This window comes from Sinohyriopsis cumingii, chromosome 3 (assembly GCF_028554795.1).
Source record: "Sinohyriopsis cumingii isolate HCF-2022 chromosome 3, ASM2855479v2, whole genome shotgun sequence".
Lineage (NCBI taxonomy): Eukaryota > Metazoa > Mollusca > Bivalvia > Unionida > Unionidae > Sinohyriopsis > Sinohyriopsis cumingii.
The window spans coordinates 132853030-132871942 of NC_142963.1; the positions used below are offsets into that span (position 1 = coordinate 132853030).

The window sequence follows — 18913 nt, forward strand, 5'->3', positions numbered from 1 at the left end:
GATGAGAGGCCCTCAGGGGCACAGGGGATAGAGGCACAGTCAACTCACTAGTTCTGGAGTTAGCAGTCTTATTTGCCAGAATTTCTGAATACTGGGGTATTTCATGTTTAAGCACCTAATAAATTAATTCCTACTTACGATGAATCATTTTTGGGGGCTTTCCTCTCATGCCATGGGACTTCAAATCCCTCTATCTCAAAACATTAATAAACTCCAAATTTAAACTATTCAGACCAATCAAAAGGGTGCACTTGCACTCTTCAAGTAACACTTTCAAGTCCACAATAACGTTTATTAGTCAAAATGTTAAGTACAATTTTACAATGTCAATTTCTTTTCGACAAAACACAAAACTGTTTATCACTTGGCCATGTTACCATGTATATTACATACACCAATCACATTTAAAATTATGCTACCTATCACAGAGTACCTGACTGACACTTATTAACAAACTAAATGGTTCAGTCAACACAAAGATCAAGAGGGGCATCCATTCATTGAAACTTCTTTAAGTGGCTACAATCCAAAACAAGGCTAAGTGCCAATAAGCATATAAGTGATTCTTACCAAATATTCAAACGGCCCAACATGGGAGTAAATTCTGAAGATTGAGTTCCTGACATTTCTTAAAATTTTTTCACTTTCTTGATATTTATATCAGTAAAACAGTGCTTAATAAAATGTGTTAGCTTCAAAATTCAAGCTCTTTTCATGGACTATATTAAGCATTTTCAAGTGCTTTTCCAGTACTTTTTTTAAACAACCTCAAATTCAAGCATTTTTTCAAAGTAATCAACAAAATTTCAAGTACTTTTCAAAATTTTATAAAGTCTGTTTGATATTCAGGTTATTCTAGGATGTGCATTGATGCACGGAAGTGTGTATGGATGGACAAGCACAAAGAAAAAGTGATCGCTAGACCAAGCATCAGCCAAGGCAGCGTTACAAAATCAGCATGCAAATGCTCACAGCCAGGAGAGGACTCTAAAATGAACTAAACATGCCAATAAAGCTGATCAACTTCACAGAGAAACCAACACCATACTCTTGAAACTTTTTGAGCATGCAACTTAAACTCAATGTCCCGCAGCTCGGACAGTATATAACTTTAATATTGTCATCTATTCTGGATTTCCTTGATCCTTGATACCTGCACTGCTAAATTCCACTGACCTGGATATACAAAATGGGTCACATCTAACTTGTAGAATTTCAAGCTTTTAGACCATTCTCAAAACTAATTTTTCTAGGAAACTGTTTCTTCACAATTACTTACCCAATCATAAGACCTCAGGAGAACTACTACCTTGCAAATCAGCCAACTCAGATAAAACTTTTAGTTAAAAAGGTGGCACTTGGGCAGAATGATCACCCCATGATCTAGGGATTGGCAGCAAAATCCACGAACATCTCAGTGACTACTGGAGCATAAGGCACACTCTCTATATGGCTGTAACTGCAGGGAGGCTGGGTGGGTTTATGTGTATTATGATTGGGTAAGTATTCGTGAAGATACATTTTTCTAGCAAAAAATTAGTTTTTTCCTTAAATACATTACCTAATAATATTGCCTTAGGGGAATATTTAAGAGGTGGAGAGAGGTACACCCCCTTACCCCAGAGATGCCATCTCCAGTCAGCTTAGGTATGTGAGACAACTTCTAGGTTACCCGACTGAAGTCGACTCCATTTGTTGACAGCTTCAAAAGGGGAAAATTTTCCCTCAAACAAATCCTGTGGAAATCATCAAGCCATGTTTTATGAAGCTGTCAAACAAATTAGAAAGACAACCGGTTGCGATACAACTATAGGTCTCAACAGATCAAGTTGAGTTGTCTCGGATGAAGGATTTCTGAGGTAAAAACTGGAGGCTATGGACTCAGATCTCCATCCCACAGCATGGATAATATCACTTAGTGAACAGTTCCAGTGAAAGGCGATGCTTATGGCAACTGCTCTAACTTGTGAGCCGAAATGCACAACAAATTCAACTGAGTTGGAGTTATTTCTCGATATACAGAGTGAATAACCCACTAATTCCATGACAAATGGGTCTGCACTGTAATACAATCTTGTCGCTAATAGGTAAAAATATGTGTGATCTCCCTCAACGCAATGGCTAATTCTTTTGAAGATACCGCTTCAAGGCTCATAATGGATCTTGTAGGTGGCCATGATAGGAAGTGTCCAGGGTAGACCATGATTTCAATACAAAGTTCTTGTTACTCATGGACATAAGCCTGTTCCTGGCAATGAAAGAGTGAACCGTGAAACTGACCAATCTTGTCAGAAATGCATGTAATTCAGGTCTCCTGATAGAGAATGTATTTTGCTAATTCTGCCTGCCACCACCAATGTGAAAAGAAATAAAAGATGAAAGATAAAGATTCAATCGAGAGCGGTTAAATGGTGTTTCGTTCAACCAGGTCAGTACCCACAATGCACCAGTATGCAAAGGTATTGGCTCCTACTTGCCGTTTGAGATAAGTCACCACTATAAAGTTGTCAGAAAAAATGAGGATGTCCTTTTCCAGTTAAAAATTCCTGCCACAGTGAAATGCTTACAAATAATAATGATGATGACAGCAAAATCAAATTGTAATTATGTTGTGCTGATTACTCCTTCAACGCGTTCTTCAATACTTTTGCACCATCATCGTCATGTTGACTCTCCGCTATATTGTTAATTTGTACCTCTGTGGATACCTGGATGTAACGCGATGTCAACACGACATATTTTCTTAAAGTGCCCATAATATAACCCTTTGAAAACTTAAATGGTCACTCCCTAATAAAAACATGGCTTGAGCCAATGTTCTGCAGAAATAAAGACAGTGACCATTGTAAACACGCATACATTTTAGCATCAGAAGAAGATGTCAATTTCAGTGTGGGAAAGGTGCGTTACCTAACATGAAGCCATTCAACTTGGCATGTTGTACTTTAGAGCTCAAATTATGGTCTCATCATTAACAGTGTAACTTTAGTAACTGTTCCTAATTAATCTGACCTCAGCACATTGTTGAAATGAATAAAAATGTGGAAAATTGTCCTATTGCTTGTCTATTCTTGTAAGGAAAAATATAAAAAGATTTTTTCTCACCTTGATAGAAAAAAAAAAAATATTCAGTCATATGGAAATAATGTGTCAATAACCTAACTGCAATATACATCTAAGACGTTTAATTATTTCAATGCAGTTTCCTGTTTGTGATCATTGGAGCATTTGGTTATTGAGACCCAAAAAATAAAATATGCAAACTAATTCCTTTCAATAGCATATAGTGGATTTCTGATTTGGAATACTTCTTTGCAGGAAAATTGGATTAAGTGGAAGAGACGAGAATAATTCCTTTCTCTCCCTCTCTCTTGATCAATCAATAAAATGATTGCTGTTAAATTTACATTTCTCTAACATGATGAGCAAATAAAAGACCCATCATTAGCAGTAATACCAAGTCTGGTCTCTATATTTATCTCAAATTGGTTTAGTGCTTTCTTTTATGGAATCCTCTACCTAAAACAAAAGAAAAACTTATGAAAGTGCTAATGGATCTATTTCCAGTAATTTAACACAATGAATCTTATTTAAAAAGTGTTTTCTCAATACTATGTTATTGGAATGTACATACACATTCATTTCCTTATTTCTTTTGCAGTTTGTGCAATATAATTTGGCAAGTATATGAAATTCAGTAATACTACACTCATTGCAGTGAAAAGAACGATAATGAAGGATAGATGTCAAACATTTTATAATAAAACCATATTCATCCTTGACTCTTGTGAAACAATATTGCACAAGTTCCGATAGTTATCCCATGCATGTGCAGGGCCGGATGAGGTCAAGTGTTGGGGTGGGGGGTGGCACCAAAGCAAAAGTCTGTCTGTTTACTCAAAGTGTGCATTATACCCAACAGGGTTCATGCAGAATTCTACATAATAAATTGAAAGACTTTTCCTAAACTTTTGAAGACCACAAACAGAGATTTCCAAAACCATTTTCGCTAACATTTTGTATACAAGTTATGTTATATGAAAAAACAAAGCATGCAAAATACAGTTGACTCCAGTTAACTGCACAGCCTCTGGCCCGTCAGTACAGTACGGTACAGTACAGCTTTAAATCAGCATGGCACAAATATAGGTGAAGAATAACATAAAAAGATGATTAGAATCCACTCTTTCCACGTTTACTTAAATGAAACATGAGTCTACAATGAACAGCACTAACGTCATATTGTTGAATCAAACACAACGAAATTTACGATTTCCGAAAGAAATCTGTAATTGATGTCTGCACACAAGTTTTACTAATAAGTTGGTGAATTGCCGACTCTATTTTGTAAAACGGTTCAAACAGCTCACATTCTCTCTGTTCCATGAATCTGCGTAAATTCTGGAGTGACTGTATAGCGACTTTAGATGAAACCTGGTCATCTACTGCGTCGTCATCACTTCTTTAATCATTTTCTTCTTGTTTTGTCTCTGTAAGAGCTTCAACAATGGTTGAGTCAACAATTTCACCTTCCATATGAAGACCGTCATCTACTGCAACATACTGTTCGAATTCTTCTACATTCATGCAGTGTGGCGTTTCGAATGGGGTTTCGCCGATATAGGTGGGGTCATCAAGTGACTCGTCATCAGAGTTCCGAAAAACTGGCCTGCCTATAGCAGTTTGCTACAGCTGACTGTGTTACATTGCTCCAGGCATTTCTTATCATGTGAAGTACATCTAAAACTGTCAGCTTCCTTGTCTGGTTGGACACTTTTTCTTTGGGAGATGGTCCATCAATGTCTGACAGCAGTTTTCGAATAACAAGCGATCTATAGAACTTCTTGAAATTCGCTATAATTCCTTGATCCATTGGTTGAATCAGTGAAGATGTGTTCGGAGGAAGGAAAACAATCTTAACATTTGACAGTTTGATGCCATCGCCATGAGCTGCACAATTGTCACACAGCATAATGATGCTCTCTTTTGCAAATGCACTTCAACCATCTCTTCCAAATTTCTGTCGTCATCCAGGCGTTTTTGTTTGCCTCATACTGTACTGGCAGCAGTTTCAAATTCTTAAAACATCAAGGGGATTTGCTTTTTCCAATTACCAAGGCATCCAATTTTTCGCTACCATCCATATTGCAATGCAAAATTGTCAAACGATCTTTGGCAATCTTACATCCCAGTGCTTCTGCTCCTTTGAAAGACAAAGTCCCATCAGGTAACGCCCGCCAGTACAAGCCAGTCTCATTGGCAATGAAGATGTCTTTTGGTTGGTAGTCTTTAAGGATTTCGGGTAGAACATCAATTACCCATCGTTCAGCTCCAAAGTCGTCTGCATCATGTTTTTCACCGTGTTGTCGTTTAAACTGAATTCCGTTGCGCATTTTCCATCTTTCCAACCATCCATTTGTTGGTTTGAAATCATGCAAACCCAAACCATTTGCCAAGTGATTAACTTTTTCAAGCAACAGTGGTCCACTTATCGGAAGCTTGAGCGAACCATTGTAACAGCGCTTCTTCAACATCTTTGGACTTGACACCTCGTTTGCGCTTCTGAGAAGGATTGCTGTTATTTTGCCAGTCTTCAATGATCTTCTCCTTGTTCTTGAGGATTAGCGAAATCACACTGTGACTAACACTGAACTCAAGTGCAACAGAGGCCTGACTTCTGTTGTTCTCAACACATTTTATGACCTCAAACCTTTGAGCTAACATCAGTGATTTACACTTGCGACTATTCATTTTAGACTGTAAAATAAACGCTCATAAATTCAAGGTTGAACTTCTGATGAATACCCCCTAGTTCAAATCACGGTTTAGAGCAATGTTTCCCATGCTGTACTATGACTGTTCCCACGCTATTGCTCCCTGGTGGGTGGGGATATACATGTATCTACCATATCTACCACCTATAGCATCCTTTACATGTCAGTCATTTACAAAGTCACATTTACCGGCTTACCTGTCGGCTTATTTGAAGTGCTACAGCAGTGGACTGGCAATAACTGATCCGGACTATACATTGTGCAGTTAACCAGAGTAAAATTGTACTGAATAATGTACCACGGGCAGAAAATTTATCGTGCTATGATCTGGAGTGTGCAATGAAAAGCATTGGGAAAAAACGGGACCGGCATGACTACATGCAGTTATCTGGAGTGTGCAGTTAACCAGAGTCGACTGTACTACAATATCGTTTAATGATGAAATTCAAACTAAAATTAATCAAAAAAAGAAACCAAGAAAACTCTACTACATCCAAATCTAACAACCTTGGACAATTTTATTTGTGATTATGGAAAGAAATTAAAATGTTTGTGTTTATTTCAATTTTCAAAGACTTTTAAAGACCTCAGGATAATCTGCACGATGTTCCAAAACTTTCAAGGCCTTGAAAATACTTCATTTTTCCCAAACTGTCAAAGACCTAGTGACAAGGGACTGTACATTTATGTGTGTGTGTGTACAAGGTAATTTTTTTCCAGAGGTGGGTGGGTCTGGCCCCCCCCCCTTCCTCCAACCTGGACAAGTTCTCAGTAATATATTGTACTATTTCTTCTGAAATCCAATCATAGGATTACAATGGGGTGATTTAAACTTGAGATTTGTATAATAAAAATGATACCATGCCATTCCTTTTCTAATTTGAAATATCCCGGTTGAAAAGAACAATCTAGCCCCATAAATTAAATAGCCAGTCCCTTACTGTACATGTGTAGTTACAACTGAACAAGTATACAAGTGATCTATCCTTGCTTTTCTTGAAACATACTGATCTTGTGATTAGTTGGAAAGAATAATTTACACCATTAAATGCACAGTCCCTTACAGTACACATGGACTCAGAATGGAAATAGTTCATAGTTGGGTAAATGTATATTCAATCTCGTAACGAGGATATTACAGCTTTAGGACTAAACCCGTGGTTCACATTTTAGTGTCAATTCAGTGTTTTCTTTTTTGTTGTTTGTGTTTTTAAACAGAAGCTGCTGCTGTATGGAATTTAATTGTCTATATCTCTGAGTATTAATTTTCAAGTATTTTAACAGCAGAATAAATTTACACTGTTCAAGAGAAGCTCAACAAGGTAGGCCTCTCATCAAGTCAGCACGCAAGTTTTCTAAATGTATGAAATACACAAAGACTTTTAATATTAATTTCTGTTGTCCATATATATGATCAAATTAAAGATCACTGATTTCTGAAATTGTATTTGACTGTTAATCACTCATGACATCTCGGTATTTCCACAGGTGGTCTTCAATGATCGACTATTCAAATGTCAATTAGTAATGCCAATCAGCTGCTCAATGATGGAGATGTCATCACATGCCAGCCGAGGCGCAGTGGTGATCTGTATTTTATTGCTCCATCAGAGCATTCCTACTTAGAAGTGGATTACGTCAACCACCGCGATGTGGCATTCCAAATATACATGTGAGCTGTACTGTACCTCAGCTGATAATCAGCTAATGAACCAAGTATCGAAGAACCAATCACTCCCACAATTTCACTCATTTGAAATGGCCATTTTTAATAGGCAATTCAAGCATCTATGGAAGGATGAAGAAGCCCATGCATGGATAACTGATAAAGCAAATGGATGGATGGGCAGAGACCTCAAAACTATGCCCTCAGCTTTTTGTGAAGTGAGGGACACAAAATCTGAGAGCATGAATAACTAGATATGAAGGAAATTAGCAAGAAACCTAAATATTTTGTTGTATAAAATAAAGTTTCAATATTTATTTGAAATTTATTATTAATACTCCAGATCTGTCATTTGATATAATACCTTTCCATTGATCTTATGGTCCGAGGAAGAGCCTGAGATGATCCTGGTAAAAACGGTCTCTTTCTTGGTTTCTGCATCTGTGTAGATTGCACTAACTGAAGCTCTACTTGCTGCTGGCTGACCAATAGGGGCACCATGAATTAAATCCTGCATAAAAAAGAAAACAAGAGTACTGTCGATAGCACATTGTACACATGACCTGTGCTTAATAGTCCCTTATGTTGGTATTTAGCATATTAAATTTCATGCAATCTGATTATAATCAGATCTCCACTGACCTGGGTGAAGATCTTACAGTGACCGCCTAGGGGTCATGTTCTGGTGACATTTGAGTTAGCCAATGGAAATGCAGCTTTCAGAAATTTGAAAGTGAATCATATCAATAGGCACATACTGATGCTCTTCAGCTATACTGCTCAGTCTCCCAAACACAAAGATATAAGGCTTCATCTGATTGGCTGATAAAATTAGCAACTATGGTAATAATATAGGTCACCAGAACAGGACACCTAAGAGGTTGCTGTCATATCTTCACAAAGGACAGTGGAGATCTGAGTTTAATCAGATTGAAATTTAATGCATCTTCCATACCTTAAATGACCATGACCTTTCGACTCCAAAGTCTGGTAAAAGGTAACTACAGATGACGGAGTACTTAAGTTATTGTGCAGAAGCAGTGTTTCATCTTTTAGCTGGTGACCTTGATCTGTAATCTTTTGATCCCAAACATCAATAGGGTTCTCCCTTACCCAATGTGTCAGCCTTCCACAAAAGCTGGTAACTGTAGCATGTGGACAACTCGATACATTGTGCACAAACCCTTTGTCTATCAGTCAGTGACCTTGAACTTCAAGTTTTTGAACCTAAAATCAATAGGGTTCTTCTTTACATCCCAGTGCAAACCATCACAAAGTTCAGTAAATGTAGAGGGAGGACAAGTCCAGTTATTGTGCATATAACAAGCTGGTAACACAGATAGATGGACTACATTATAACATAATACTTTATGGCAGGCAAGTACAAATTAGAAATGTATAAATACAACACTGATCCTACCCACCCCACTCAAAAATAAGCTGTAATAATATGACAAATTTCTAAGCTGACTGATTTCCTGTGATGTAGCCCTCTAATAAAAATGTCTATCTTATTGAAGTTCACCAACCCCAAAGATGACTTCACTTGTTCCTTCTGCCACATTATATAGAAAGTGACAAAGCCTGCTTGCAGTTATGCCCATTTGATCTTAAAGTTAAGGCAAGGATAAAAGTCCTACCACTTGGGGTGTCTAACCTGCACTCAATCAACCACTTTAAATAACAAGGCTTTGGAAAACTGATGCAGTATTAATAAAGATGCTAATTTTGCTGTTCAAGAAGGCAGACCCTTTTGAGCTGGAACAAGGTCCCCCTTTATTTCTTTCTAGCTGGAACATGTGTTTATTTTCCTTCTATCTAACCCTAACCTAGCTGCTGGTGACCTTAACTTTGAGGATAGGACACATGGCCATGATATGACACTTCATGTGTTCATGATATACATAAGAATAAAGTTTATAAACTAAACAAGGGCATAAGTCACTGATTTATGTTTTCCTTTGATCTAGCCCTGACCTTGTGACAGGGGGTATAGCTGTAGCATGTAATATACCCAAGGTCTGGACATAATGTCCCTAAATTCTCTTGAAATATTATGAGTGGTCTTGCACTCAAAGTCTACAAGTCAATGATTTATGATTCCACAGCCCATAACCTTGACCTTGAGAGAAATATACATCCAGCTGATGTTTCAACAAATCATCAGCATTTCAAAAGTTACAGCTAAGACAAAGATTCAGACCACTAACATGTTTTTGTTTCCATTACAATGTCCCTGATCATTGACACTGCAATTTGATAAGGTACAGCGCGAACCCACTATAATGCACCCTGCGATAATGCGAATTCGGATATAACGTGGTAGTTTCATGGCTCCCTAAATTGCATGTATTCAATTGCACATGAAAAAATATTTTTTGTTTAAAGTACGTGAAATAGTGTATAAAAAAATTTATTATCATTTTCAGGAAGAGATCGCGCATGAATTCAAATATAATACAATCATGGCGTGTTCCTAAAATTTTAAATACATGTACCTGTATTTTTCTTGTGCCTGGAATTATTTTTTTTCAAGTACAAGAAATAGTGTGTAAAACGCTTATCATCATTTTGGGGAAGAGTTTGCGTATGAATTCAAATATAATACGATCGTGGCGTAGCTTCTAAAATGTAACAATTTCATCAGTTTCTTGAAGTGTTATGCCAAAATAAACATTATCAGAAATGTTACTTATTATTGATCCATGAGTAAAGCCAGTAAGTCGTCTATGTGATTGTCTTCAATTAATTCAGTACAAAATCATTGCTCAAAAAATAGCTGACATGTGTTTCTTTTTTAACTGCATATAAAACCAAGCAGAAGACAATGCGGTGGTTCATAAAAGATTCTCACAATTTAATAAACATCAAAAAATGAAAGCCACCAACATGTTTGCTGGGCTTGCTGGTGTTATTATACGCAATCAGTTGACCAGTAAATAATGTCCGCTTTATTAGCTGGAAATTGAAAGCGTATGAAATTGTACATGCTTAAAAAACTTCATAAAAGTGACACATGACCAATGCACTTAGTTCTCAGGTTTTACATGAGTATGGTGTTTGCTTATGAACTCGTTATTAATTTCCTATTTTTTTATAAAAATATTTTACCAATATGGAAAAGCAAGTTCACAAACGCAAGTCATTTTCTGCCCAGATGAAATTGCACACCCTGGATCAACTAGGAGGGCAAACAAACTCAGCTTGCCAGAGATCTAGGAATTAGCGAGTCCACTCTGCGAGGGTTGAAAACAGAAGAAATAGTCTAGAAGAGGAAACTGGTTTACAGTGTAAAAAGATTAAGTTTGCTAATGACAAAAGCCTAGATTCAGCCTTGTACCAATGGTTTGTCCAGGCTCACTCAGGAGTTCCCATTTCTGGCCCAGTTCTGAAAGCTCAATGGAGATGATTCCAAATTTAAGGCTGGACAGATTCAAGAAAAGGCATGCTATCAGCCAAGTTCATGTGTCTGGGGAAATCCACTCAGCTGATAAAAAGACTGCCAATTCCTACCCAACTGAGCTTAAAAAGTTGCTAGAGGAAGGTTGCTTCACAGCTGATCAAGTTTATAACTGCGACAAGACTGGTTTATGCTTTAAAATGTTACCTGATCGCACCCTCGCAACCAAGACTGAGAGTCACAAACAAGAAGGCTTTAAGAAGAGGAAGGACCAAGTCACTCTCTTGTTTTGTGTCAACAAGTCTGGCAGCAACAAAGTCAGACCTCTGATGATTGGAAAATTGAAGTTTCCCAGATGATTTCATCATATGAAGGCCCTTCCCTTTGAATACACTAACAGCAAGAATGCATGGATGAATAGCTCCGTATTTGAAGACTGGTTCAATAAAACGTTCATTCCAGCTGCTCTGGCTCATTTGCGAAAACTCAAGGAAAAAGCTCTCCTCATGCTGGATAATTGCCCTGCCCACCACCACCCCCAGCATAAAATCTTGTCATTCATGATGGCAAGATTAAAGTCTCTTATCAACCAAAGAACATGACAACAGAAATTCAGCCACTGGACCAAGGCATGATATTGGTATTTAAGCATAACTATCATTGCAAAATGATCAAGCAGATGGTAGCAGATAACAACTCCTCCTTTGACACATCACTGGCATCACTCTACTTGAAAGAAGACTTGGTGGGAAAGCCTGGGATGCTCTCTCTATACAATGCACAGAACGGTGCTGGATAAAGGGTCTTGGTCCAGCTTTTCCATCATCTACACACCATGATAGTGACAATGACAAGCCTGAATTTACAGGATTCACTGAAGACGATGTACGTTAAGCCGAAGAAGCACTCAGAGAATATGAGCACAGTCATCATGATATCCTCAACTGGTATTCTGCAGATGACATCTGCCCCATATATGAGCACATCTCAGATGATGAAATTGTTGCAAATATCAGCGGGAAGAATGAAGCTGTACAAACAGAGCCCGAAACCAGTGACACTAATGACGAAGATGATGATGATTATGGCACCCCAACTTACCCCACTAAAAGTGTCAGAGACAGCAGAGCACTTAAAAGCCAGTTTCAGGTGGCTGGAAACTCAAGTTGTGGACAGCCTCAAAATTATTTTGCTGTTAATTTTTCCCATTGAATTCAGTCACATAATGATCTGTGATAAAAATAATTTAATAGTTTAAATATGTATGCAGCTTTTGCAATGGAATTACATGTTTTATGGATTAACTGCATACTAAGATCGTACAATATCAGGCGGTAAGTAAACTGTGTTAATACTCTATTCATGCTATATATTAGATGCTGAATTCAGACTCAATAATCTGTTACAAAATTATTAAATATTTAAAATCTGTGTGCAATTTTTCAATGGAGTTATATGCATTATGGACGAACTGCATGCCACGACAGCACAATAGTAAACGGTGTTGATACCTTATTCATGATATACATTGGACATGAATACTCAAATATGTGCCAATGTTTGGTTCTACAAATAAAGTAAAATACTGTAAAGAAAAAACAACATTAATGTGACCCCGCTATTAACACAATCCAATTTTTTGGACACCAATTATCGTGTTAAAGTGGGGTCGCAATGTATGTGAAACACTGACTAGTCATCATAGGCATAGTTTCATCAAATCTATCCAAAATTTCCAATGTTATGGGCAGGACATGAAAATATTCAAGGATAAACTGACAATCCCATAAAATAACATGTATTTCAAATTCAACAGCTCTAGTAATCTCACCTACCATATTTACCGCATATGTTGGGACACCGTATTTGTTTGGACACCATAAATTTATTTTAAAAATAATTTTTTTGTACACTCTGTGTTCTGGGACACATCGTTTTTTCAAGTCATAAGTTGTGGGACACCTTTTAAATCATTCAAAAATTACACGACGGAAAATGCACTAAAACATAAATTTTATTAAAGAAAACACTGAGTGTTGTTTGTTTCCACTTTTCTTCCTAGGTGCAAATTTGCTAAGAAGAAGAGCTCAGGTAAGCTTCTTACTAAGAATGAATCATTTGTGTATATGAGAACGAGTTCAACTTATTGTTCTAATTTATGCTTCAACAAATTTTTTTATTATTAAATGTCAAGGTTTATTTGCCATTCGTGCTCATTACACAACTTATTTTGGCAAAATAACTACTGACAAGCACAGGATAAACTATTCACTGTAATTATGCAAAAATATATTGAGAGAGAGACAGAGAGAAAGAAAGATACCAGTAGATAGTGATGGTACAGAATGGCTGATAAACATACTAATTCTGAAACTGAACATCAGTGATAACTGACATAATCCAAGTACTGCTGAACAAACCTGAATGCCACTAGTATATTTATTTTAAATCCTTCAATCTGTCCACATTCGGCCAGGAATGAGATTAAAATACATAGGAGTTTCATCTATGTTAATTATCATCTTGTCTTCGAAATCGTCTTTTCTTCTTGCCTTTATGAATTCGTGGAATTTTATTTTCTCCTAAATCTTCTGGGAGACGCTGGGCCATCACTGTCTGTGAACGAAGCATGAGGTTGTGTTGCTTTAAAATAACAGTTGCGCAGTTCCTACTGGCTTGAAACTCAATTTCTGGACATTCACTTGACACAAATTCCTTGGCATAAGCACATACATAGTCCGCACTAACAGGGATCTGCAGATCGCGTTGGACGCGAACCCACTTTTCAATTTTTCGATTTAACTAATTGCCATAGGATACTGGTCTCCCACTCCTTGCTAAATGTCCCCATTCATTCAGCTGCTGAGAAAAATTATTTTTGACCAATTTGCAATGGTTGATTTGTGGATTTTTAAATGTCTTGTTGTTACTCGAATTCCATGCAATTCATTTCCTAAGTCTTGGGACACATGATGTAGGTTACAAAAATTCACCACAAGTTCTGAGACACGAAAAAAAAAATTCTCGTGTCCCAACATATGCAGTAAATATGGTACTCGCATAAATTAGTCAAAGTTATTGTATCACTGCGTTTAACTGTCTCATAATCACAAGATTTATAAATATGATGTGATGTGATTTGGATTTTTAATGTAGCTTTAACAATTTTTCAGTCATATCGCTACAATGTCTGCAATGTGGCAGTTTATAGTGATATCTAGCACTGAAGCATCATGCCGCAGACATGTAGCATGATGTCCCACCCAGTCACATTATCCTGACACCAGGCCGACCAGTCTTAACACTAACCTCTTGATGCTGAGCGCCAAGTGAGGCAGCTGTTAGTACCATTTTTGTAAGTCTTTGGTATGACTCGGCCAGGGATCGAACCCACAACCTCCCGCATGATTTATAAATGAGTTTTCACATTAAGTTATTACGGAAGATGGATATCAAACTGGAATTCTTTATCCCTCATTTCTATTTAAATTGTATTCTGCTAAATAGTTCTTAAATTAGTTCAGAAACAAACAAAAAATAACCACCAGAAAACCATTAAAGATTATCAGTACTGAATATTAGGCTAAGAAAAAAATATGTTTCCTATTCCACTGGTTTAAAAATTAGGGTAGGCAATTTTTTAATGAAAGTTTTACATATATTTAATGAGATTTCTTTTTACTATGGGAAAAAAGTGCTAGGGTCAGCAACGAAAAACAGTCAGCCAGCTGTAAAGAAATATATTTTTTGTTTGGCCTTCTGTGATATAAGTTTATTGAAGACACAGCCAAAAGCTGGATATGAACACTTTTTTTATACATACACTCAACCGCTTGACACGAAGGTTGGATGTCTTCTCACCAAGTACAAAGCTTATGGCATCCATTAAGTTGGACTTCCCTGAAAAATAAAATTTTGTTAGAAAACTTAAATGACAATTAAATTATCAAAAGGTTTAAAGCAAACTAAAATAAATTTTGTAGTGAAGCTGAAACTGGTTTTTCTATATTTTTTTTCATTTCCTCCTCCAACCATCTCTAAAACTTACAATTCCCAGTACCCATGTGGATAACTGAGATTGGGTGACTGATGTTATTTCATTTAAATGAGGTGCAATGACATCATTCAGACTTAATTCTATGAAAAAAAAATATAATGATATTTCTCACCAGGAAACAGGTAACACTTACACTATTTGCAATGAGTCTCATCCTGCAGATCTGCTAACCACTGGAGAAGAATACTTTCATTTAACTGAAATTACATTAAAGCCTCAAAAGAAAACCAAAGTTTTATTGACTTCAGCCCTTCCATTTACATGGGAAGGCAAAACAGTCGTGTTATGGCCAGTATTAAAATGGACACTTGTATTAAAATTGTTATCAGTTCATTAAAATTCAACTATTTCTATAAATTATAACATGATCTAAGCTGATTTTGGATCAGCTGTGTCCCAGTAAATGCCTAATTTATATAAAACAGATTTGGTGCATCTGCATTTATAATGCAATTGAGTTCAAACATGAATATAAATCAAAGAAATATACAAGGAATATAATTTGCATATTAACTGAATCATAAACTCAACTGGCTATTAAACAAATAACATAATGGAGAGTGTATGTTTGTGGGTTTTTTAATATTTTAACATAGCTTTAACAATCTGAGTCATATTACTACACTGTCTGCTGTGTGGCAGTTTATAGTGATGTAGCACCAGGCATCATGCCTCAGACATGCTGAACAATCCTAACACTAACCTCTTAATGCTGAGCGCCAAGTGAGACAGATGCTAGTACCATTTTCATAAGTCTTTGGTACGACTTGGCCTGGGTTCAATCCCACGACATTCCGCATCCAAGGCAGATGCTCTAACCACTTAGGCCACCAGAGCATAATTGAGAAAATCCATAGTAAGCATATCATTTTGATAATTAAGTATTCCTGATGCATGTATATTCATAGCTAATTACTGTACACATATAAATGAGAAAGATAAATAGATTAGTTATGTGATGCATATTTGAAGAATGTAATACTGAAACAAAACTGATTCCTAAATAAGGTTAGGAAACATCAGACAAGATTATTCTTACAAATGCATTTTATACATTTGTCATATGGATGCATAGCTTTGACTAGGTATATAACTTCATTTGGATGCAAATACATCTTGACTGCATAGTCGTTACTTTGTATAGATTATCTGCCCCATTAGTCATGCTATTCCAATGGGCAAAACAACATTAATAAGATTATGTGTTTTTCCTATTGCACTGGATTAAAAATTAGGGCAGAGAGATCTGAATTTTTAAATAAACATTTATATTTAATGTTATTTTTTAAAAATCATTTCTTTTAACAAAGAAGAAAAAATGCTAAGCTCGACAATGAGAAACAGGGATAGTCTGCCAACCAGAAACACATATTACACATCTCCCTCGATAACTTGTTCACGATTGGGTCAAAAAGCATAGACAGCACTATAAGCAAGGGCACAAGTTTCTAAGGGACCTCCAAAAAATAAAAAGTGACACCACCCCCACTAGACATAAAAAAACCCACAGGGGGTGGGAACTGGGCTTCTTAAAGACTGAATCCTCATTTTATAAACACATTGAGAATAACTGCCAATAAAGTGTTTTTTCTAATGAAGTTGTTCATTATTCTGTATAATTTATACTTATTTATAAGAAGTCCAACACTCAAAAGATTGTTAACATCATTCCAACTGGTTTCAACATCCATCATGTGTACAAGAAAACATTTATGTATTATGACACTGCTTTTTGTTGCTGTTGATTTGACTGCTTCCCCGAGTGATAATGCAATATGGAGTCTATGAAGCAAGGAACCAGACTAACTGTTGATACAAAGCTCTTTATTCTATGATGTTTCATGACTTTATTTTTTTATTTCACCTAAAGCACAAGATAAACTTTCAGCCTTTCATTTATCAATTTAAGGAAGTCAGCTCAAAATCTAAAGTACAAGACCAAGTCAATGCCACAAAAATGTTAGTATTGAAGAAAAAAATTAATTATGATGTTACAATTTGTTAAAGAAGGATTCTGAGCCGTCTGCTAGTGAGCAGGATGAACATTGCTTAAAAGTTTATCAAAATAATTATTTTACTTTCTTGTCACATTGACAATGTGTATATATCAGATATCCTTAAATTTTCCATAGATCACAAGACATTTTGATGAATTTCATAGATTGATAAGGATCAGATAGGTTTGTTTTCAAAACATTTATGACAGGTTCCGTGAGGTGGATTCTAATAGAAACGGTATGTGACCATAATGGTAAAAATAAAGGTTAATTCACCAGACTGGATTTATGACATGGTTGTCCAAGAGTTATGCGTTGGTACATCACTGTCTTTTGAATACATATGTGTAGTTTTTCAGTCTTCTTGTGATTCTGAAGCAATAAAAGATGCGCAAGAAAAGTCAAATCGAGCAGAGGGTTGTGGTCATGCTTGCACTCTTTGTGTTCATTTATACTACCGATAAGGTGATTTCGTGTTATCAGAGATTTTGCCATACTTTATTGATAAAACGTCAGACTCCTGTGGTAGGACTAGGACTAGTCCTACAATGTAAGACACAGCACATGTTGGTTTTGTTTTAGTGCTATGTCTTAATATCCAAGTAACAGCCTTGTATAGCGAGTCATTGACATTGGAACGAGTAGTCAAAGTTTCAGGAATATCTCATATTTTTCAGCATATATCGACACTCTTCCACTAATTTATGTGTAATTAATATACTTTCTGTGCTGTCTTTATCCTGGCAGAATGAAAATATGACACTAGCAAATTAGAAATGGATGCATTTTCATGTTCACTGACATTAATTTGAATTTGTTGCAATGTGACGGTAGTCGAGGTATGTCGAAGTAGGTTCATGTGGCAGATATTTTTCTTGAACGAAACAAAATGCTGCTTTACAGTTCCAATAGGCCTAATATATTTTTATGTTTCATTAAAGAATATTATTTCAACTTAACCCGATTTCGGCAATCCCCACTTTCATCGCTTTCCAGTCAACTGAAATGTATTCCAACGAAACTTGAAAACCGGTCCATTTCTTTTGTGAAATTTAAATTTATTGGAGAAAAGATATCAGAGTAAGTAAAGTCTGACTAAAACATTATGACTTTACTTTGTAGAAAAGTGCCGTTATTTTAGTTGCCAGTTGTGTGAGATATTCCTGAACATTTGACTTTCATTACGATGTTAGTCGACATCAAAACATACTACATAGCGCTGTTAGTTAGGCAGTAAGACATCAGTGTCATGGTCTTACATGTAGAACTAGACTAGGACTAACAATAATCTTAAATGTAATTTACATGGATAAGAAGCAAAATAAAGTGGTAAACACCATTTAAAGGTATGTGTAATCAAATTCTCCAACGTGACACCTATAGCTGCAAACAGTCTCAGAGCGCGTACCTGACCTATGTGTATTGTACCATAATATTAGTATTACAGACCCTCTGCAAAAGTTTCTCATGGGGAGACAACTGATGCAATTACCTGAAAACTATTGTTTACTTTCTAAACTGAAGCTATGCATACGTTTATTTTGGCAAATTCAAAGAACCAGACTGTTACATTTTACATTGCCAACTTACCTGATCCATTTGGTCCAATGATTGCGGAGAATTTCTTGAAAGGTCCAATTTTTTGTTTGCCTCTATAAGACTTAAAATTATCTACCTCGATGTATTTCAGGTATCCTGGCATTTTGTTTGATTATTTTGCAATCCAATAATACCGGATTTTCGTATCATGCACAAATGCACCTAACTTATAATTAATCAAATGTGATACATCAAACATTCCGTATTGTTTTCATCCTGCTCTATAAATTTAGCGCGAATATTTGGTCAATAAATACACTCTCGTAGTTTATCTTGAAACGAGAATTAAACGTTATTCTTTATTAGACTGTGCTTCTCACACAACTGAAATATTTAGGAATACATCCAAACTTATTATTACCAGTCAAAATGCAACAACAATTATTTTTTACATCAATTGGATAAAAAATAAAGCAACCA

General features: G+C 36.2%; 1 protein-coding gene across 2 annotated transcripts in view; it reads right to left on the reverse strand.

The window, feature by feature from the left end:
- The window catches only part of LOC149803886 (structural maintenance of chromosomes protein 1A-like), a 103033-nt gene extending 84263 nt beyond the window's left edge, over positions 1-18770 (reverse strand). For both annotated transcript variants that reach the window (XM_089953700.1, XM_089953699.1), the window contains exons 1-3: positions 18485-18770; positions 14664-14740; positions 7805-7951 (exon numbers count right to left, since the gene is read on the reverse strand). In XM_089953700.1, coding sequence (XP_089809826.1) covers positions 7805-7951; positions 14664-14740; positions 18485-18596 — 336 coding nt within the window. In that variant the 5' untranslated portion in view covers positions 18597-18770. The remainder of the gene's footprint in view (positions 1-7804; positions 7952-14663; positions 14741-18484) is intronic.
- Between the last annotated feature and the right edge of the window lie 143 nt (positions 18771-18913).